Source organism: Ooceraea biroi, chromosome 4 (genome assembly GCF_003672135.1).
Source record: "Ooceraea biroi isolate clonal line C1 chromosome 4, Obir_v5.4, whole genome shotgun sequence".
Taxonomy (NCBI): Eukaryota; Metazoa; Arthropoda; class Insecta; order Hymenoptera; family Formicidae; genus Ooceraea; species Ooceraea biroi.
In genome coordinates this window covers 1,155,251-1,179,151 of record NC_039509.1, presented here as the reverse complement: position 1 = coordinate 1,179,151, position 23,901 = coordinate 1,155,251, and the positions used below count along the sequence as shown (strand labels likewise).

The 23,901-nt window shown below is 46.5% G+C and overlaps 1 protein-coding gene across 2 annotated transcripts in view; it reads right to left on the bottom strand.

The window, feature by feature from the left end:
• Positions 1–23,379, bottom strand: part of LOC105283639 — a 33,186-nt gene extending 9,807 nt beyond the window's left edge. The window contains exons 1-6 of one of the 2 annotated variants that reach the window (XM_026969421.1): positions 23,182–23,379; positions 15,210–15,445; positions 13,105–13,189; positions 12,131–12,257; positions 1,867–2,283; positions 210–404 (exon numbers count right to left, since the gene is read on the bottom strand). In XM_026969421.1, coding sequence (XP_026825222.1) covers positions 210–404; positions 1,867–2,283; positions 12,131–12,257; positions 13,105–13,189; positions 15,210–15,375 — 990 coding nt within the window. In that variant the 5' untranslated portion in view covers positions 15,376–15,445; positions 23,182–23,379. Of the gene's footprint in view, positions 1–209; positions 405–1,866; positions 2,284–5,644; positions 6,505–12,130; positions 12,258–13,104; positions 13,190–15,209; positions 15,446–23,181 lie in introns of those variants that run through there. The other variant, XM_011346567.3, reaches the window with a different exon arrangement.
• Positions 23,380–23,901: the final 522 nt, after the last annotated feature.

Below are 23,901 nucleotides of genomic sequence, written 5' to 3'. Positions count from 1 at the left end.
GGATCTTTAGACTCTTCTTTTGCGCCATCCGGGATCTGATACGGGAGTGGCTTTCTCCAGCGGTTTTCCGAAACCACCGGACATCCTCTTGACCGCATCGGGACGTCACGAAAGGTACATACATCGCGGTGGTTTTCGCGAGGCTTGAGATATCCGCGCGCGAAACATGGCACGCAAACACGATACACCGTTATAATCGTTCGACTTACATTGTGTGCGGCGAGCGATGTGCTCTGCTGGGCCGGAAAGCCAATCTGCTGATTAGCCCATACGTCTCTCCTGATGGGCCACGTTCCGCGATACGAAGACGGTAGCCTGTGACCGGACAGGGAGATGCTGTCCTGCTTAGATTCCTCCTCGCTACTGCCATCCTCGTTATAACGTTTACCCCTCCTCAAGTAGAACTGTAACACAGAAGATTTTTTCTGAATTTGAATATCCGGTTTTATGCGAAAGGAAATCCACGGCTTTGCCAACAAATTATTTTCCTTATAACAATTCATATTTTCGATATATAAATCGATGAATGATATTGTTTTTATGGTACTATTGCTATTACGGTATCGTGCTAATATATTTATAAATGTACTAATATTTTAATATACATATTTTAATATTCGAGCATGTTGAAACATTTTCTCTTTCTTCCTTTTTAAAAATATTTAATGACGTGTATATAAAAGAATATAAATATCTCTTGTCTGTTTTGAGCGTAAAATAAAATTTGTGATCTCTTATTTATCGAGTCAGCTTCGTTCGAGCGCTCAAGGCTTGTACAAGGTCGGGACGGTTTTACATCTGCAAATCATCAATTCTATCTGTGTCGAGTAATGTATACAAGAGATACGTGCCGCATCGTGCGGAGCTTGAAATTTTCAACACGTGCACAAGTGTAGATGAATAAGGGATCCTGGAAGAGAGTAATGCCGCACAGTCCGCTTCACGGAGGGTGACGGCTTAAAGGGCAGACCTAGCGAAAGAGAAAGGACAGAGTAAGAGGCCGGGGGGAAAGAGGAAATGCATGTACATGTGCGCGCAGGGGAGAACGAGAACCAGAGAGAGAGAGAAAGAGAAGAAAATGGCTGAGAGACTGAGGGAGCGACAAGGACGGAAGGCCAGGGCTCCGTAAAATCAATACGAGGTACGATAGTGAAGGTGTATATACTCGTGCGCCACGAGCACAAGGCAATTCGTATACGGCAGTGGTTTTCATTCTTCGTCCCTTTTACAGATTTGTAAAAAGCTGAGCGATCTCGAGGAGATTTACACGTTGCGATTCTTAGTGATCATAATTTGTATATTGTGCGAAGACGGCGAAGATGTATATTTAAAAATGGTAGCATTTTTGTGCGAAACGTGTGCAAGGAAAATTTTTTATCACTAAAACTGTGAAAACTGTTTCATGTATAAACATAATAAATGAAAGAATAAGATTTAATCTTCATTAGATCGAAGAGAATTTTGTTGCGCTTGAACATTGACGTTCATGTACTCGACAATCGAAGCAGAATTGAGAATTGATTGAACTTTGAAATTCCGTAATGATATGATGTTACGTTAGCAAATCAAATGAAACATTTTAGCGAATTGTGAAACAATGATGCTCCATTTTACGCGCATTATTTCACATTCCTGTCACTCAACGATGACACTCATATCGACACAACAAACAATATGCCGCATATTCCAACTGCGCGGCTCGAATTGAACCACCACATCGTAGACATCAGCATCGAGTCGCGCCGCGCCAACAAACTTTCCCACAAAGAACACGTAATCTGTCATACGTATCGAAGTTCAAAATCGACTGGTGCCTCTCAAGAACAATATATAAATTTCCATAACAGTCGCAGTAAAGGATGATACCTCAGGACTCGGCGTCGACGAGCGTCGCTCGTCCTCCTCCTTGGCTTCCGGCTCCATAGCATCCTCCTTCCTGGTCTCAGCGACGAGAGCAGGACCCGGAAAAATCCGCGACGGTCTCGGCGCGGCAGCATCGGCAGCGGCGCCCTTCGCAGCGGCGCATCTTTGCGAAGCGATGGGGTTGTACAACGTTGCTGTTGCTGCTGCTGCTGCTGCGGCGTCAGCGGCCGACTCCAGCCTGCGCGATGTCAGGGGTGGCGGCGACGCCGACTCGGCCGCGCGCGGCTGCCGTCTCTGGTCGCCCCACGCGCTGCCGACGCCTTCCACCCCGACGCCTGTCGCCGCCGCCGCCGCTGTCGAGCCGCACGGCACACGGCTCTCCGACCCGCGCGATCTGTCTCGGCGGATTTCCGCGTTGTCCTGAAAAAAAGAGAGAAATAAAGATTACGAGGGTTGTCGTCGCTCATGGGGGTGATTATCGAGCGGAATAACGAGCTCGTGAGGAAAATACGAAGGCAACCTTGGAAAGATTCGAGGAGATTTAGGATTCTGTAAGATCGTGGATCTAGTGTTCTTGCTGGAGAAAGTAGAGATCCTATGAGAGATAGAAATGGATGGAAATGTAATGTTTAAAATGTAGCTGGAAATAGAAACAGATTGGCGTTATCGTTTTCGCATGACAGAATTAAGCATGTTCGTTATTATGAGTGGCTTGATCTCGACCCGTTTACTCGCGAACAAATCGCTTGATTCAAATGTCGTTGTGATTCTCATCAGCTCGTATCGATACCAGAGACATATCCTCCTTGTTGGTGAAAGCGCGCGGCTGCAATAATGATTAAAATCATTATACACAACTACAGTCTTAAGCATGTGGAAGCGCGTGCGTTCTAGCGGGTATGTTTAAAATACACCGCTCGTGCCACTTTTCGACTTCAGGGTCAAGGTGTGCGTATCGAGAATATTTTTGCGCCAATATTATAGGGCAAGATAACGACGAATCATCTGTGATGACTTATTCTTGCGGCATAATCTTTGTAATAGTTAATAAATCATGGAACGCGATGATGACATGCATTGCACACACCAATCACACCGCGTGTTCTGCACCGTTAATTAGCGTGCTGCCTGCGATATGATTACTTGCGTAATTATGTGAGGGGAGAAGGGAGGCATTTTATCGCTCCGCAGCCATGCCAACTGCCAGGCCTCACTGCATACGAGAACCTTGAGTCCACGAAGAGGCATTAATTAAGAAAACGCGAGAAATTAACAATAGAGATGTGAGACTACAATTAACGAATGCATATACCAAGACATGCTAATATTATTGAAAACATTGTTAAAGTTATTACGTTATTAAAACGAGATTTCAAGTTGTAGAGATTCCAATCACACCACTGGCACGTGAGTGTAGTTTACACTAAAAGATAAATACTAGACGAAGTCACATAATATCGAAACAAGATCACTAATAACATATCACGTGCTATCGTATTTATTCCTTATCTAAGCTTATTAATTTGGAGCAATGACTCCAGGTTACTATCTAGACCCAGTCTAGACGGATATCACTGATAATACCTCTAACACAGATTGAAATTTCTCACAAGAAAGTTCAGCAGTAAGCACGAACGGTACAACCTTAGGAATCCGCATCTCCGTTTGCCTGTGTTAATTAAAGTTTAACCCTGCGTTCAAGCAGAAGTGCGCACATCGACACTTTCACTGTTTTCACCGGCATTCATCTACATATTCCACGAAACATTCGATAAAATCGCGCGTGCAATTTCCCGGAGTGGCTCTAACGCTTAAGACTTAACTAACACCAGACTAACGAGGCTGTCAATGGCAATCGCAGGAATGTGAGATCGCTGAATGAACGAGCGCTCGTCGCTCAAACTCGGCGAGACGTACGTTGCTGATCTTCAGCAATCATATAAAGGATGATCCTCGCTCGGCAATGAGACGATCAGATGTAGCGTGAGATCGAACGATCCGCTAAATCACAAGGACGGTAACTTGTAATGGCACGGCGAGGACTTATTTAGCTTTCACTCCAGCACACTCTTTTTCCCTTTCTCCGGCGAGCTCATTATCCGGCGACCGTAAACTTGCGATCCGCGATCGGGAAAGATACGCTCTTCTATGGGAATAAAAGTTCACGAGGCGTGTCCGAATGATAACGAAATCGGACCGGTTATCGTCGCGATATCCGCCGTGCGTAAGCGCGCCGTATACGCGTCAGATTGAGCGAAATTCTCGACTTGCGCGAATCGTTACGATCACGATGATGCGGATGATGCATCGAGATAAGGGATTCGTTTAAGGGGCTCGGTTCCGACAGTTTAATGACTACGTAATTGGAGAAATGACTCACTCAATTGTGTGATCGCGACGGATAGACTGCCGCTGCTGTGATGACGTCGAGCGCTTATTTTATCCGATTGATATTATATCGTTATCTTTATTATCGTGTTAATCGTCGCGACACGCATCATCATTAAATACCTGGCAAAGGGTAGTGTATCAGTTAGTAATCAGACACGATAACAATCACATTGACGGATACCGATAAGCTCGATAAGAAGAAGAGATGATTTAGTGAAAGACATTGAAGTAATAATGTCCAATTTTTTGGAAACAGTGATAATGATCACTCGTATTACGCGATGCTACAGTACGGGAAGCGCTTCCGTGGGCCAAGAATTTTATTTCTGACACGGCCAACCGAGGAAGTATATTTTAGTCACGAACAGTTTGCGTACGCACATAAACTCCGCGCGCGGGTTCGTGGGCATCCTTTTGTCATTTTACATGTTATCTAAGACCGCGTTAAATAACCGCTTCCGTTCGAGAAATGTAGACTGCGGAGAGTTATGTGCTTCCTGCAAGCGCAGTCGCGTCACATTGTTTTTCCCTGCCTCGTGAGAAGTCGAGCAACATCGAACAACGGAAGTGGACCGATACCACTTTCGTAGCACAAATTCTACATGTTAAAAACGCTACAAAAATACTTTCATTATCGACAGAAAACGAATCATCAAAATTTATAATAAAATGGAGTATTAAGACTGAGATTGTTAATAATGCTAAAAGTGTTGGCGATTACAATTAATCACGTATGTATAATGTGATAGTCTGATGATAATGTACACTTGAGAATTGGAGAAAATTCCGAATTGATGAGCAAACGTTTTCGTAAGGCGATCTAGAAAGCTCAATATCGAAAGACAGACGTAGAAACAGAGCGTGCCAATTAGTGATGCGAGAACGACGAAAGTAAATTTCCGGTTAGCGCGAAAGGTGTCATGATGCGCCCTGTTTGTAAGGAGATTTGTGTTCGTTCGAATTATCCTAATTGCTCGAATGTTCGGAGCACTTGAAACAAGCACGCATGCTGTGTGGATTTCATGCATTGCACCGGAGAAAGGCATCGCTATCCATTTAAAACCGAAAACATTAATTCAGAACGAGGATATTTTCTACATATATCATTAGCCTATAAAAGTTTCACAATGTATACATTATTACCAATCTTTCTTTATAACATTTAACGTTTCGATAACTTCCTTGAAATATAGAATTAATAAATTAATTGAATAATGACCCTCGAACGTTTATGAATTATTTCCAGACGTTTAAAATGAAACACAATATGTATCGACATGCGCGATGTAAAGCACGTAGCCAGGTCATCACATGCAGGTCTATTAAAAGCTATAACATTTCGCTATGACCCAGATAACGTTCATCGGAACGCTTCGCTTAATTTAATCACCTTATCGTCGCGCTGCGAGACAGCGAGTTCCTCGCGGAATCGCGGAATGGCCGAGCGATCGGCAGTCGCGATTCGCTGATTGTTATCCCGCGACGTATCATCCCGCATGCCGATCCTGCGTTCCTTGTCGAGGACGTCGGCGGTGCTGGCGGCGGTGCCGCGGTTTTCCATGATCAGCCTCAGCCGATTCTTCTCCGTCTTGGCGATCTTCTGATTCTGCGAGGCGGACGCGAACTGGCCGGTGCGCGGAAGCGGGATCATCGTAGCAGTTGGTCCTCGGTTACGAGGATCCGGTTCGCCGCTCCTCGAGAATTCCCTGCGTCCTCCTGGGACGTCGCAGCCTCCACCACCACCACCTCCACCGCCGGCTCCTCCTCTCGCCAGCTGGTCGCGATTTTCGCCCGGCATCTCTCGTTGCGTCTCGAGCTCAATCTCATGGAACATTCACTAGCTCAGGGATTGTCCACGTCCGCCGAGCATGGTGTCCGCATAAATCGCGCATCGAATATCGTCGCACCTCGTTTAGAATTCACTTCAGAACGCTCTCCGACGAGTGGCGCTTCTCGTTCCGGAGAAATCTCTTTCTCTCGTTTCTGCTATCGATCGTAGTCGGAACGAGAGCAGATGACGGCTCTTCTCGTGAGAGAAACGTTGCGACGCGTTGCGGTAAAGCACACTGATAATCGCGATTTACTTGTCGATCCGATCGACAGCGATTCGCGGATCTGCGACGGTTGGGGTCGCCGGAAATATCAGGATGGCTCGTTTCAGACGCGACGGGTGGTTGCTTCTACCAGCGGCAGCTCAGAGACGACGACGGCTCCATCGCGCTCCATCGGACGTCGGGACGAGTCGAACGCATGCGTCGAACCAAAGATTTTCAAAATGTCCCTCTGGCATTTCAGCCGCCATCGCTGCCGCCGCCGTCGCGACCCACGAGTATCCTTGACACGCTCTTTTCTCACCCCAAGTCTGTGTATCGCGTCTGAGCCTCTGCGAGAGATGCAATTTACCTCGGGAGACTAATTGCTTTATTAGGCGTTTCACCCCTCGTGGCAGGTGCGCTGCTCCCGAGTTCTCTTCGATTTCGACTGGAAGGACGATAATCAATAGCCCGCGAGGTCGAGGATCACGTGGTGCCTGGTGAACGGAAGCTGCCGCTTTTGGGATGTTCTTATAGAAACGGCTTGATTCCGTGGAAGAAGCAGGGAAATGTCCACCTTCGTCGCGATTCTCGATCAGGGATGCGATGATCGGGAGCTCGCCAACTTGAAGGTCACGTGGCTCGCGGGGAACTAGCGCTGCATCGCGTTTGAAAGCGGATTTTTCTTATGGAAGCGCAGCTGTGAGATCCACGAAGAAAGAGCACAAAACAATCCGATTTCCTGCACAACTTTTAACCCAGGTGTTCTCCGATTCTCGTGCAACGCGACAGCTGCACTCGCGATAACTATCACCTTCGATTAAATCCGGAAACCCGAGTGAAAACTTGTCGCACACCATACACGCACACACACGTACCAGGAGACGATAAACAGCCAGAGAAACTCGGCGCGTGTAATATTCAATTTCGGCGTTATCAGCGACGCATTCAGCCGAGCCTCGAGGAACATTCGAGCTTCGAGATGAAGAGATCTTAATCTGATTTCTCTCCGCTGCGCCGACGAAGTTGCCGCATGGCCCGTCAGGATCTCAATGGCTGTGCTCTCATCGCCGATGGCACTCGTCACCCCGCCGCTCCATCGTGGTGAACGCGGGCACCGATGAAGTGCGAAACAGCGTTCGATCTGCAAGATCCCCCCGGGTGATATGCGTGTCAATGCCTCGCGTCGTTGCGCGTTCCATTTATAGTTACGTGCAGCCACCCATTCGCGGCCCACGCGTTTCGCGCATTGTGCGTTTCGCAAACCCGCCGCGCCGTGTAGCAATGTGCGTAAGACGCACGCACGTGCGTGTTTCGTACGCGTGTGCGTACGACCCGATTCTTAACGCGCGGTTTCCTCCAAAAACGCGTTGCGTTATCGCTCGGTCTCCTCGCGCGGATAACACGCCGATAATTATTAGATCGATCGATAATCGAGTCGGATTTGATACACATGCGATATTGTGTGTTGTGCGCGCGCGTTGGGTTTCTTTGACACGGGACACTTCGCTCCTTAACCGGAAGCGTGCTCAATCGATCCTCTGTCTCGATCACCCTCCGCTGCCTATGAATGGCATTCCTTATTGATTCATCGTCTCTCCCACGGAGGAAGCGCCGACAGGAAGATGGGAACGCGACAGGAAAGATGTATAAGTCAATAAATTCCGCGCGCTTGTATTTCGATTATGTGTTTTTCAGACAGAATATTAATTCAGCTGGAAATCGCTGATTGCGACTCGGGATTAATTAACAACAAATAACAGCAAACCGAATTTGAATTTCGTAAGTAACTCTTATAACAGATAAATTCTATCCTGATTTCAAATTTCAATCTGAAAATCGAAGCAAAGACAGGAGCGTTTCACGTGCAATTAAAAATCCATCTGTAAACGATTTCTCTCCATCCGCCTTTCAGCGGATGAGTCGGCAGTCGACAGATGACAAACGATCATCGAACAAAGCTGCACAACCGGAAAACTGAAGCACGCGATCGGCGATTGAAGAAACATGCATGAGTATTCACATTCACCACGTGGCAGATGATCGCAATTGAAGGGAAATCGACGACACTGTAAAATTTTCGATATCTCGATGAAAAGGGAAACCCACAAAGGAAACTGGCGGCTTCGAAAACCGGCCGATCGAGCAACCCAGAGGAACGTCAGCTCTTAATCATCGGTCCGACTGGACGCGCGCGCGCACAGACAATCGGCTGCATATCGCGTCTCCATAGATTGTCAGCGACGATGACGCCGTCGGAAATCATTAGCGAAGATCGATCGACTCGAAACGAGGCGTTTCGACGTCTTTTTTTACGCGATCGGCGTGCCGGAAACGCGCGCAGGAGACCGCCGGAAACCGCGGGTGTTCAACGCGGCGGCCACCAACGGGAAGGCTCACGGATGCAGGCGAGCGCTGCAACGGCGCACGGAATGAGAGAGACCGCGTAGTGTTAGTGGCTGAAATAAACTGACGTAGGTTAGGGGATCGGAGGAACAGCTGGGCTCGGCCTGGGCTGCTGCACGCCATCACTGACTCATTCGATCTAGCCCTCCCCCCTTTTCTTGCCGGTTCGTCCGCTCTCTCGCTCCTGCTTCCGTCTCCTCGTCGCTCCAGCGAGGTCGACTGCGTCGCTCGACGTTTGCTTCTGCGCTCTCTCTTTCTCTTTCTTTCTCTCTTTCTTTCCCTCCCTCCTCTGATCTACGACGGGCTTTTCTTTTCTCCGTTTTTAATTAGGAGATGCCTTGCTCCGACAGTCTTTCCCTCATGGGGAATGCATTTCCAGGCTTCTGACGTCTACAAGATCGGTTCAGATTACATGACAAATTGTTTATTAGCGATGGCGTCTAGAGATGCAGCGCGCGAGACGCTCGCTGTGGTACGAGTTATCTGTTCGATAACTTGTGCGCTTCTTATTGTGCGTTCTGTGCAAGAAATATCGCACTCATTGCGAAGCAAACCCCACTGCGATTCAATGAAAAGTTATGAGAAGTTCGTAATGGTTCAGAGCGATATTCTTGGAGCGATAGCGTCGTGTGTCGTGAATAAAACAATGCGGCGCTGGATATATTTCAATACGTCTCGCGTTCAAGCGATCGACACTGTCTGAAAGTTTTCTGATGAAGAAAGGAAGCATGCTTCAAAGTATTTTTCACTTCGTTCTTTACTTCATGCTTTGTTTCGCTTTCTGTTTGCAGAATGGCTTTTCTCGTTCTGGTCTCAAACTATTGATCAGTCCAATCAATAGCCGCGCAAACATCCAATTTTCTCGCATAGTGTCCCTGTTGTTCCGAGTATCATCGAGCTGATTGTGAGTGTCGCCGATAATCGATCGCAGCTTCACGTATTTCGTGTCGCTTGCCAGCGAATCGTTGTTCTCCATGGGAGATTATCAAGTTTTCTTCGGTCTATCTAATCGTGGCGTAGTTCTTCCTTTCACTGTTTCTTGCAGCTCTATCTCCCGCCGTGACGACCGTTCAGGGCCTCTTCTTCGTGTCTATCTAATCAGGGAACCGTGGCGTCTCCCTCCCCATTCTGGTCTCCTTCAGCGATCACGCATTTCATTAACCGAATGGGTGTTTGTTACTATTAGGCGGATAACAATCTCGCTCGACGACGAAGTTCCTAATTGATGTGGAGGAGGGTCAGGCGCGGGAATGACTCCGAAGGCGCATAATAATTAATAACATCCATAATTTGTGGGACTGGCGTGTTTCACATTACCACGAGCGGAAATGACGAGACGAGCTGATGAAACGTCAATAAGCAACTTTGTACGTCGCGCGATTGCAAAAACTGCTGCAGTATCGCGTGCAAGGGAGCATGAAGGATAAGTGGCATTTAAGCCGCGGTACAGGACTTTTTATAATTGTGAAATGGAAGCAAGCTCTGCCGGAGATCGAACAAACACAATGAATATTTCATAAGGTGGATGTAAAAATATTCGGATTGTTCGATACGACTCGATATTATTTACCATCTTTCTCTATTCTTGGATAAGCTAAGGCAATTTCTGCTATTTCGTTATCTGGATATCTTCGCTCCGCAATGACCCCGAGTTCTTATTTCTGCCTCGATCGTTATCGCGCATGCAACGTTATTAACATCACAAAAGTTACCACGTGTTAATTCTATAATAAATCCATCTCTCGCGATTGATAATCGCGTAATTTGTTTCTCTCCTCCTCTCCGCAACCGTAAAATATCTCCGCGGGGGTGCCGAGAGCGTAATTGGTTACGCACTGCGGAATGCGAATTTTTGCGTGCGAAAGAGGGGAAAATAAGGGGAGGGGGAGCGTGATGTCCGCGTGTTCCACGGTGTGATATATTTTAGCCATTTCGCGGGAACGAAGAGGACCTTGATCAATAACATCGGGCAGCGGCAGAGTGGTGGCAACCCTACACCGATGATCCCCCCATAGACGTGGCGCATGCTCACGAATTAAATTCCGCCCCCTCTGGCAATTTCACCGTGCTCCGGTTTCTCCTGTGCAGGGCGGCCAGCAGGGGAGAGAAAGAGAGAAAAAGATAGAAAAAAAAGGGAAGAGGAGATGCGTATGCGCGCGGAGCCACGTGTACATGCGTGCTGCATATAATCCTGCGACCTTGAACGCGCGAGCCTGAATACGCCGAGACTTTACGCGGCGGATGTTGGGCACGACGCGTTTAAAACGCCTGACGGGCGTTCGTCGAATGAAGCGACGAATTTAAGCGCCGATACACCGTGACGCGTGATGTAGCGGAAAAATAGTCACATAAAGAAAAATCAAATTGTAAAAACGCAACGAGACACCAATAACATTTTACGGACCGATCGTAAAGACTATTGCGGTTTTTACGATTGGCGAATTTTTTCTTCATGAAATCTCTTGAGATGCGTCATCTGATTATTTTTAATGTTGCTTCATAAATTGGATTACAGTCTGATTTCTTCCGAGCGAGTAGCAATGGTTCTCATTTCATGGCTTTCGTCAAAGTTGACGAAGAAGATTGCGCATTTTTCTCCTACCCCCTTGCGTCCGAGGAATGCTCGCTTCGGTTCAAAGAATATTCCTTAATGCAAGCTAGATACGTGTACGTCTCTCTGTCGCGTGTAACTTTGAGCTGCGAGATGCAGCTTGACGGCAACCGCATTGCAGGTTGAACCGAGACAAATTAATACGGATGCTACACATTACCTTGTTCGCCACTTTAGCGTATTATGGTCATTAATGCTGGCGCATTTACGACGCGCATGCACTATCTCGCGCTTAAGTGTAAATACAGCACTGTGTAATTACGTAAATAAATGATTTGCGAAGAAAGCGCGCACCACTTTGCAAGATATAGGTGCTTACAAAAGTTCGTAAGGTCACAAATAGATAAATTGCCTCAAAAGATAAATTATTTTATCACGGAATCAAACTATTGCTCAAAAAATGGCAAAAATTTATCGATAGCAACGGCCAGTACTTTGATTAAAATATTATATGTCATCTCATTGTTATTAATAAATAAATAGCTTTAATATCGAAGTTTTGCAACCATCACACGTTACTAAAGATAAACTAAAGATAAAAGATAGACGTCAGAAATATAGAGACTTTATTGCAGATCATCAATATACCTCTTGTTCCATCGCGGAGCTATTTTTATCAATTTGCAATTAAAGTCATTAATATGCGACGTCACGATATGAGCGGGAAGGAAAGCGAAGGTAAAGGAAACAAATCCAGTCGCATGCACGAGCGGAATTCTCAGCCAGGTGCGGCAGGAACACCGGACGTCGCCACCTGCCGAACAGGTCGGTCCGTGTTGCGGAGAGATTCGCGTCGGCTGATCGGCCAGGTGCGGCATTGCCTTACCTGCAACACCGTCGGGTGGTGGCGGTCGCGACTTCGCCAAGCTAGAAGTCGACTGGTGAGTTCACCTGATCGGGCGGTCTCGGTGGCTTCCAAATCGTGGTGGTATCGCGGCGGGCACCTCAGATTACTGCAACAGTGCGATAATATCGTCGGTGCGTTAGTCATCGCGTTTCGTGATAAATGCTACTGGCGAAACAAGCCTAATATTAAGACGCCGGTCGTGAAAGGTATATTGCATTGCTAAATCAGACTACTGGGTTACTAAATCGGCGATATATGATCGCAACGCGAAATGATATCACGTAGTCATGAATGGGGGATAAAGTAAGATCCAATAGCGAGGATGGTGAGGGAGAACGTTATGTGAAATAAATGACGAGGTTTTAATTACAAGACATGTAATTCTCTCTCTCTCTTTTGATCATATCGGTGAAGCATTAAGGTTGCCTGCGAAACCGATTATGAATCGTCGACTTCGTTTTCTCATGTAATATATTCCGCAGATGGGGAACCTAACTTAACCGTAGATAGGGAAGCACGCGCGTTAAGATCTACTCGCGAAATGCAAGAGGACCGGCGTGATTCTGTGCGGTCGCGCAAAGATAAAAGGGGACGGCGAGGTCACGTGCAAATTCCGCAAATGGAATTTCTCTTACGGGCGCAGCGCACTCTCCGCAGTTTCCGTCCAATGCGATAGTTTTTGCCGCTTTTGAGGCCGCGGACCTCTTTGAGGGGACGATGGGAACTAGTGAGAGAAAGAGAGAGAGAATCTCGCCGCCGAAAAAGAATTCCGGCGGAATGCGCGCGGAATTTCGCGTGCAATTCATTTTCATGCATTAAGACTAATGCTTTCTCTCGTGCAGACTGCTAAAAAACAGACGCCGGCGCCGTCCTTTCAGAAAAGATTCAGAATTTACGCCACGCAGAATTACGTGCAAAGATAAGACAAGTGTCTGACTTGAGATGGTACTCACTTGTACTCGACGAGAGGATTCTGCCCTGTCTCGATCTCCCGGGTCTTATCGCAATGCCGTGTCACGTTATCTGTCAGGAGTTTCCCTGCAACACGAGATCGTACATCAAGCTGAGTTTACTCTTGCGCTTGGTTTAATCCGCCAAGAGAAAGATCGCATTTTATTTAGGTTTTTAAAATTTTTCTCCATGAAGACAATGATTTGCTCGGATATTTGCATACTATTTTTTAAAGTAATGAAGTTGTAAAAGCTGAAAGGAAAAGGTTAACGGCCAAATTGAGGAATTCCAATTTCCAGGTCGCCGTCTTTTGCTTCCGCGTCTCCGCCTTGATGACTCTCTCAAAAATAGCTACACGCCCGAGAAAAGTAAACCGTGAAGGAACGATGTGCAGGGTTGGCAAGAAGAAAAGATCCGACAAAGCAGCGGGTACAAGAAAACGGTCGCTGTATTTCCTTCCTCGGTCTCGTAAACCGGAATTTTATTTCCACGATAACGAAGTGTGCTTCTGTGCTGTCGCGACAAATATATGAATCATTAAGGACTTCCAAAGCTCTGTATGCAAAGGCGAGACTCTACGATGAATATAAAAATATATATGTGGAGCACATTCGGCATTTTGAGAAGAGGATAAATCAGTCCACGATAACGTCACCCGAAAGAGTCGCAACTGGTCCCCTCAGTGATTGACACTTACTCAAGAAATCCATCGTGCGCTCTCTCGAAGGCGGTTGACGCAATTAATACCATAAAACGATAAGAACCTTTCCCTTATACATGTCGTGTACGGCGACAGAGATGCCTAGCTACATGAAGTTGAATCAACGTGCTCGAACCATGCGCGTTATGACGTTGTATACATATTGTATCATGACAGATGATTAATCAAGAAAGCTGCAATGTTGATACAGGTTTTCATTAATATCCACAAGAAATTGAAAAAATATGTGGTACACAAACTCTCCACAACAGAATTTTACAAAACAGAATTTTCGCTGACAATCCTTTTAACGTTGAAGCTCGACGAATAAACAAGACAACAAGACTGGAACTGGCAGTGACAGTTGAGACAGTCGGTGAACTTCGTTCGCGGGGTGTCACAGTGCTCTTGCTCATGTTTCTCGACGGCTCTTCCCTGTCGTATTTCTCCATCGGTCTGCCTCGTTCCCTGTTCTCGTGAAGTGCTTTGGCATCTAGATGGCATCGGTCCAACCGCTGCACATCTCACGGATCTCCAGATGCCACTTGCCAGACGCATAGCACCGGCATCGTCCAGGCTCCTCCATGGAAGCTTAAGTCGGATCTCGTTGACGGTCCGTTCGTCCAGCACCGGTAATATCGTCGGACAAGCGAGAGCAAACACGGCTGTTATCAGGGATTTTCGAAGACGTAAACTTACCTCGGTAGGACACGTGGATGTTTGGGAAGATGCAACCCTTCGTGGTCGGCGATATGCGTGTGTACAGAATTGTCGAATTATCGAAATATAAATACCTCACACGGATAAGTTTCTGTGTAGTTGTATCGATAGTCCTGATTTCTTGCTATTTCGTGCCACCCGGTGATAACGGGAATAATGTTTCACGACGGAAATAAGATATGAATAATGCAGCGGGCACGAGTTCGCATTATCGCTCAACGTAGCTTTTGCATCCATGAGCTCATTTGCATCCTCGCAGTTAAGGCTATTGCCACAGACACGAGGTTCAACGAGAGTTTAATGCACCAGTTGTATGATGTCACACGTTGGTGTAGTCATACCTTGAGGCCGGACTAAGAAATACGATCCTACGTATATGATCGATGCATCGTCAGCGTGCTATCGACCACACGATTAATCGGTACAGTTTTCCCATTTCGCATACTTGTTGTTCAAAGACAACAATTCGAAGACGTAGTTTTTTTTATGATTTATCATATTTATTCGAACGCATTTTTTTATTTAATAATTTATTATATAATTTACGTTACCATCTCCCCTTTTAATTCAAATTTAATTTAATATTAATTTAATCAAATTAAATTTATTTAATGAATTACTCAGTTGCAGATCAAGATTGAAGAACTGATATTCAGGTAACGGGTAACGGGAGATGTGTTCGCTCACCTTTCTCATAGTTCTTCTGCACGCAGGAGAAATTGTGATTCACGTCCGGCGGATCGGCGTTGTCGAAGAGGTCGGAGGACAATTGGCGTTGCAGGAGGATCGTCTCGTGAGTGAGCTCACGAACCTGGATGAGAAGCTCCTCGTAGCTCGAAACTGGTAGCGTCATCGCTGTATTTTCCGTGCTTCACCGCGCCCCTGCGCACGGGCCTTGCCCGTACAGCCATCCGACTTTAATCCTGGAACACAAGTGAAATATTCACGTGTGGGTGGTGTTATATACTCCACCAGGATGCAAGATTGATTGAACAGTGCGGCTGCTCGTACGCGTATATCTCGCGTGGATGAGGAATTATTCCAGGCGTGCTGGAATAGGAGAAATATATTTCAATTATCCTAGCGGTGCCGAAAGTACCTAATTGACTGATACAATTCCAACTGACTTACAACCGGCTTGTTAATCAAGATTAATTACACGACGTGCGGATTTAAGACGGATGAAGAGTTACCGTCCGCGCTGCTGGGAATCGTATCAGACAATACGCGGATGTCTGCCAGGAGCTGGAATAAAAAACAGCAGTATGTATTTTAATCTCGCGCGGTTCCTGGTGTGCTGTGCCATGTTGCACATGGAGAAAGAGAAACGTTTCATTATGTCAGGGAACGAACGCACTCGCTGGGGATACCCGGAGCGTGCTTAAAATTATTTTCACACATGGAAACCCTTGCGAGACGAAAATTCTTGAGACGCAGACTCGCAAACTCGATGCAAACGCTTTTCGAAAAGCCACGCTCTCATAAAATATGTACGACGTCGAACTTATTTTCGACTGTGTTTCCTATTTAATATAATAGCAAATAATTCGAAGGACAAAGTGAAGTACATAAAAGCAACGAAGGACCAAGGACTTTTATAAATAATCGTAGTCAGGGTTTACAGCACGACGTAACGCTGCCAAACAAATTTACTGCTGACTTCTACCGAAAATACAACGGCAGAGATAAGAATTCGGGCTTTTTAAGCGCAAGTTGCTTCCCTCGGCGCGCTTGTGAATTTTTGCATGTGGAATCCAAAGGGCGTTACTCCCCCGGCGTCCAAAGGAGCTTTTGTGTCGGATGCAGCATTGCATGTTTCTCCCCCGGGCACTCGCGCCCCTTTCATCTGATACCCGCGCTCCTACGACAGCCCGAAAGTGCATATGAGTACATGCAGCCAAGAGCCGTGGCATCGTCTAGCTCGAGAGTGCATACTGCACGATACCGTGCGCGCGCGACACGCAGCGTGCGAGCGGTGCGCTCGATCGATTGTGGGAGAGCCACCGGAGTGTTCACATACACGCGCACTTTTGACGTGTGTGTATGCGAGCACCACGTGTATACCGGGTGTCTCGAGACCCGGAGGAGCTTAGCAAGCGTTCTAAGAAATATTAGTATACCACATGAGAAATATTAATGTACATATTTCTACGTTTGTTAAAATTGAAAATAAAAATTCGTTTGAGGAGGTAACAAAGTGGTAACACTTGAAAATTCTTCAGCTAGCGAATAACTCTTTGTCGAAAATTTTCGTTGGCACACATGAAACTTACTTAGCAGAAATTTCCAATTTTCTCGTTAAAATTCATGGTTTTAATAGGATGGGGAACTCTCGTAAACTTTGGTATAAGAACATAAGGGAGCGTACACGTACGTGTAGACAAATATAGTGTTCATGTAGTGATCGTGTAAGGAAAAATACAGAGACGAGGGTGAAGCTAAGGTCGTCAGTGGAGGGACATGGGGGCGACAAGGGGATTTTCGCCTCTACCGTGTTTCATGGCCAGCGTAATCCGGTTCCGTCATTGCACCGTTGCTACGTGAGTCATGAACGCAAACATCGTGTTCCTTCATGGCCGAAATTGAGTAGGTAATCCGTGGATGTTGGCAATCTTCGACGCACCAATCTTCTCGTTGGAAACATGGACAACAGCGTAACGAATAAATCGCCTAATACTTTGTATTAGACTCGATTTCTCTATAAATATATAATATATAAATCAGTCATTATTATTGCACTGTTTTTAATTTGGTTCTCAAATTATTTGTAGGATCGTTCAGTCATGAGTCAGCATCTGGGTTAGATTATGATCTTAATCGAGCATTTGACGTGGCGATAAAATCTAATTAAATTTCTTTTAAAAGCAGCGCGTAACGCTACGTGGCAGAACTGAATAACACGCTAATGAGTAACAGTGTACCTTGATTCGACTTGTTTCCTCGTTTACCGCGTTATTTTACCCGCGTTCTTAATGAGCACAATTTCGCAATCTCTGCTTAGACTTCTCGAGATCTGGCATGCATTTCCCCCGTGTAATGTCCTGCCGGAAAGTTATGACAAATTATGTAACGGTATTGTGGCGAGGTTTTAATCGTCGCCCGTGATCACCAACGTGCCGATTATCATCACGCGAGAATGTAAATTTAAATGAAACTACTTATTCGCAGAGGCGAGACAACACGTCGCACGTTTTAAATAAAGCAGCGGGTGCTAATATATTTTTAGAAGGCAGGAAGGGATTGTCCTTTATTCTCCGGGCGAGGTACTTCGATTGTGTTTCGGCTTAATGGCGCACGTTCCCTCGGGGGAACCATAAATAGGAAATGGCAGTTTGGCACTGGGCCGCGTGGTTAAGCTAATTATAGCCACGAAGGTTTCGGCCGAAGATGGAAAAGCCTTGGCGAGAATGCCGACTGGTTTGTCCAGAACGCCATAAAAGTGCGATGTCTGATGTGCGACCTGCATCTGATCGGGTGTGAAGGGAAATTCTGCGTTTGCGGTCTACGTCCGTCAGCGATTGCGGAGATGATGATGACAATGCACTTTTGCAGCACAAAGCAATAATTTTGTAGCTATGAATTATAAATATATTGCTAATAACACATATTTTTAATACTATATAATATTAAAATAAAATTACAAATATTAATAATAATAAAATAAAATACTACGATTTTCATGATATTAAATTAGCGTGTGTGCGGATTTTCGCTCATAAGAGCTTTAGTTGTCTGCTCGGTGTTTCCCGTTAGAGAAGAACTCAGGGAAAACTCTTGCTTTACAATTTCCGACCAGATGGAAACAATGAAAAAACGCTCGTAGGGCTTAGCGATGTTTACGATCTCGCCTTTCCTCGTGTCGTTCGCGCGTCTTCATTCGTTCTTCCGCTTCTTCCGTGAAACGCGGAAGTGCTCTGACCGCGCGTGCGTGCAGGTCGTGTTTCGCTCACATGAAACAGAGAAATCCAATATCGCGGTAATTTCAGCCGAGAGTGCCCGGATAAGTGCTTCACCTCATCCCGAGAGATGTACGACGACTCAAGTACTCAAAGTGAGAGAAAGAAAAAGAGACGTCTAGCTCGCACGAGGTATCTCGATGCACGAACGCACTCAATGTCGAACAGGAAATGCATAACGAACGAATGACACGGAATTAACCCCCGCGACCTAGATTTCTTTTCTTTCTCTGCGTCCTCGCGCTATCTGTCATTCCTCCCAGGGGTCCTTTCTCCTTTGCAAGGCGTGCCCGCATGTTCCCTTTGTTCCGGTAATGTTCTACTTGTTGGTATCACAACCGACGTGATGATCTGACATTCATCCTGATATCATACGATCGTGTGGCTTTCCTTTCGGCATACATTCGAAATTCAAGCGCTCATGAATGCAACGACTTGTTGTTCTTGATATGTTCTGGTGTTTCTTCAAGAAAAAGTTCTCTTGTCTCTCTTTCAATTGGTTTCTTATGATTTCGTAGAATCTTGTGTTCCTTTTTGGCGAATTTTGCTTTATTTTGTCGATCAGCAGTCGGCTAAAAATCTGATACGAGAAACGCTAGAGAATTTATTCTATGTGAAGAAAACAGTAGAAAATTGGAGCAATTATTTAAAAATGCGATTTCAAGCGCGTAGTTTTCGCGCATTCATTTGTCGCTCGCCCGTTTTACAGATTTCACCGTCTCAGATAACTCGTAATCATTATTGTTCCGATTCCGAAAGCCACCTACTTTCGCGAAATTCTACAGTCGTTAGTGCGCAAACGGTACGGGATAATTCGCATCCGCTGGAAAATAATTGACATTATGCGTTTATTATTGAGAAACGAAACTTGCACATGTGCATCTGACGATGCGAAATGTCATGGTAATATATTTCACTGTTAATTTCCACAGCTTTCCCAGCATATCTGCACACGCAGTCCTGTATTATACATTATTAATATTACACAGAGCGCGCGCGCGCACGAAGAGAATAAATCATTAATTGTACGAGTAAAACACAAATATCTGCGAGCATCGCGCGGCCATCATGTGCGAACGATGAACGCCATGATGAATAATAACGGCTGTGATGATTTTACGATATGAAGCTGGATCTGTGCCATCTCACGCGCGGCGAATGAGTTCATTAACATTTTACACGACAAATTATCCGGATAATGAACAAAATGAATAAATGATCCTTCTCGCAAAGTACACGTGTCTTGCTTTCACCCTTTTGTTTCAGCTAAAGAATAACGGAAATTGGGAGAACGATGAGAATCCCAATTACTGCGACCTCGCGATGATCTCACTCTCCGCACTCAAGAGGTCAACTCGATCCAAAGACGCATCCGCGAAGAAGGCACCGTGGATTTCTCTTCAATCAGGACGTCGTTCGCCACCCGGAGACTCAGAGATCGTATCCGTCGCTTTTCGCCTTTCCTGGACTGCAATTTCGCCGTTCACAATGTATTCCGGTGGTGTGCATCAAACGACCGGGATCGTTAATCGTCGTGGCTTTAATTGCCAGGGCGCTTTCACGGCCGGCGCGGATTGCGGCTCGCGCCGCCCGTAAATCGCGCAATAAAATCTCCCGCCGGAGAGGCGCTCTTCTCCTATGATAATACGTGCTGGTACACAGAGGCGTGGAAGAGCTCCGATGCGTACTTGCATTGCTCCATTGGTCCATGATCGGAACCAGTCCAGACTGCGAAGAAGAAACAGGTGGGAGCGGGCGAACGAGCGCGCGCGCGAGCGAGCTTCTGGACGCGCCTTTCTCGAAAGGAGTCTGAGAGATTCTGCTTATTTCCGCTGTCAGAGAAACCACTGGGAAAAAAGAGAACGCGGACACGCGGACTCTCGCTGTCTACGATTCCCGATTGCGGCTGATGCTTGAACGTTGCTCGCGCGAACTGTTTCTTCACATTCAAGAAGCTGATGCGAGCAAAGTACGCCCTTACAGTCTCATGATGAGATAATGTTGTCCGTCTCTTGTCGGGTCTTACTCGATTAGTAGATTGTTCTGTCATGTTTGTCTTGTCGCAGTTGGTCATTACGTTGATTTTGCTGCCAATCATGTACCGCACCTTTCAATCATCTACGATTGGTGCTCACATGACCTTCTAGCTAGTTCCCAAAAATGCGGCGGCTGACCACTTCCAACGTGACTACGTCCAGTTAGTCGGTAACGCGAGTTAGCGTGACGTTGGGGGGACGGGTCGCAGGGTGCACTTTTAAGAGCGGCTCGAAAGGGCGAAGTGGCCGACAATTATGCGCCGGGCCATTGACCCGTTCGACGACGATGCCGTATCCCCTGGCTGGAAGCTAAATCGTTTGTCGGACGTCAAGAGATCGATCACTGTAACGTACGTACGATACATACATATGTGTCGGCTCACGTGTGCGGGGCGAAGCCAGACAGCAAAAGAGTCAGTGGCGACGGTCGGCGTGGAGACGCCTTCGCTGCTTTATGCCAGAAACGTGCGCCAAGAATATACCTGCCGTCCGCCTGCCGGTGTTGTCCTCCCTTTGGCGTGTGCGTTATGTAAAATTTATCGATGCGCGAAGCCAGGAATTTACTTATTTACGAGGCGCCGTAAAGCGGACTACTGGTAACAGTCTGCCCAGAATCGACTGCGGATCTCCTCGCGGATTTTCTCCGATTACAGTTTTCCATCCGATGGCGTCCCTTCTTGGCGTCTCTTCTCCGTCACCGGTCGCTTAATACGATATTACTTCAGCTCGAGGCTGCGTTCCGGAAGAAATGGGTAACTTCGTGCCTGCAAGAGCTCGCGAATCGAAAGAGGAGCTTCACGCTTCGAACGAGCGCGGTATTTTCTTTCAAGTAAATTCCCAGCTATACCTTTTATTCGATCTATCTCATCTCCCGGTCAGTGACTCGTTCGCGCTCTCTCGATATAACTCCCCGCTCCGCGTCGGCGCCGAATTAATTAATTCAGCGAGAATACATGCGCGGCCGGGAATATTCTTGTGGTCTATTTACATTTACTATCTTGGTGATCTATTTTTGTATTTCTCACCCAAGGCCTTAAGTTTTGGTTCACGCTTCAAACGCGCGGGATGCTCCGAATAGTGCTCAATGACTCAGCCCGCACCTGCGGAAGCCTGCACCAAATGCATACCCGCGTCTCAATGACACCGTTTCGCAAATTCTTCCCCGCAACACGCCAAGCGGATTGCTCGTGCTCGGGTAACGATCGGCGAACTCGATCCTACGGTGCTCGTTGCGTTTTGCCGCGTCGTTTGCTCGCGCCGTGCGCATACCGTTACGTTTCGTTTGAGGGAAAAGTGCATTGCCCGGCGGATTCGAGGAGCATTATTCCAGCCGAAGTGGGTACATGCGTGCGGAAACGTTGTTACTCCGTGGCGCCGAGTTTCCTTCAAAAGCTTCATCGACATTGACATCGAAATCACGCCGGTGAGTACCGCGCGAAACAGTTAACAAGCACGCTGGTTTCAGTGCTATCGCTTTATCCCGCCTCCTGGTTACCTCTCTCTCGTCAAAACTATAAATATGCGTCCACTTGAATTTATATGCAAGGAGAGAGTGCGAGGAGGAGCTAAAACGGGCCGGTCTAGGTTGCGAGGCTGCGGTTCTCGGTAGACAAAATGCAACTGTTACGGTGCACAACGGTGCACTCGTCGACGAAGCGTTATACATAAAACGGATTTACCGAGACAATCTCATATGAGCTTCTTTCTCTCTTCTTTTTTCTCTCTTTCGGCCACTTCACTGCGAATGCTCTTATACATCTACATCTCTTATACATCTTTATTCATTTGATTAGAGTAGATTCGCAAGCGATTATTGCGCAAACTTCTGGATTCCGTACCAATTTCATCACGAAAGTGGACGAAGCTATATCATATATCGATGATTATAAAATGATTATAACACGACAAATACGTATAAATCTAAGTAATTTATATGAGTAACTTTATATCTTTCTAAGCAAGCGACAAAAAATTTAATATGTCAATTAGTGCGAGAATGGATGTGCTTTCGATCCGCGAGAAGCCTACAGAAGGCGATTTAAGCGAGACCTTTGAGAGACGATCCAATAATAACAATGAAGTTCAGGGAAGGTTTGAATTAGGCCAATAGTTCCATCGATGCGGAATGAACGAGGAAAGCCTATAATTTAATTCGACCAGTTTTAATGTTTCCCTCAATCTCTCAATGATCTCTCTATTATTTTATTCAGAAATTTGCAATAAAAAATAATTTATCGAGATAGTAAGTAACACTTATTTACTTGTCATCCTTGTGTCCTTATTTATCAAGAGCGGTTTTATTGTTATGTTTTAAATGTTACGTTATTCTCAAAATTGTTCTTCCTCATTGCATTTTCCACGTTTTCTCTGACAATTTCTCCTTCCGTTTGAATGTACACTTATCTCGTACAACGTAGAAAGTCGAAGAAAGCGCAGCCGGGTCAGACCTATCATTTGCGAAACAGATATCTAGTCTCCCCGACCGAAAAAGTACGCCATTAGAAAATTTCTAGAAAAATGCCTTGAAGGGACAGTGTTATTTAGGTCATTAGAGAATCCGAACCCTCAATTTTGGAGTATCGACCAGACTTTCGGCGAGTCCCGCCGTGTCACGCGCGCAGGCACACGAGCACATGAGGCTCGCTTCTCGCTGGTGGAAACAGTTACCTTACAGGTGTCGGCGGTGACCATGGGGATCACGGAGGAGAGGATCGTCCCGACGGTGTTACGGTGTCCTCGACAGCATAAGGAAATCCGGAGCACTCCGATGGTGTCTCGCACACTCGCGGTGGACGCACAGCGGTACGAGCGGCAACGCGAGATGTCTCTCGAAATCCGCACGAGAGACGCGGATGACGTTCCTCAAACGATAAAGGAAAAGAAAGAAAAGAAAAAAAAGAACGGGCCACGAGGAAACGTGACGACGAGGTAAGCGCCGAGAGCAAACGCGGAGAGACCCGTCTCGCTGCGCTGCCGTCCGAAAACTCGTGATGCGCGCTTGATGCAGCCGTCACGATCTACGCTCCCCCCCACCGCCTCCACTGCCGCCGCCGCCGCCGTCGCCGTCGCCGTCGTCGTGGCTGCCTGCACCACCTCCACGACGGAAGTTAATCACTGCGGAGGAGAAACCCTCCGTGGCGCGTTTTACCACTGTAGTCGGAGTATCGTCGGGGAACTGTGCTCGGAAAGGGAACGGATCACGTCGAAGAGGAGATTCTCGAATTCGGGAAGCGAGTTTCCCTTAAACACTTCCGAAATAGTTGATTCGCTTTTCCTCGTGAGCGTTCCGACTTTGGCTTGATGCGATGTATTTTACAACAGCTATAGATTACACAGCTACACAGAGTTTCGTATTTCTTGCTTCTATATCGCTTCTATATCGATAGT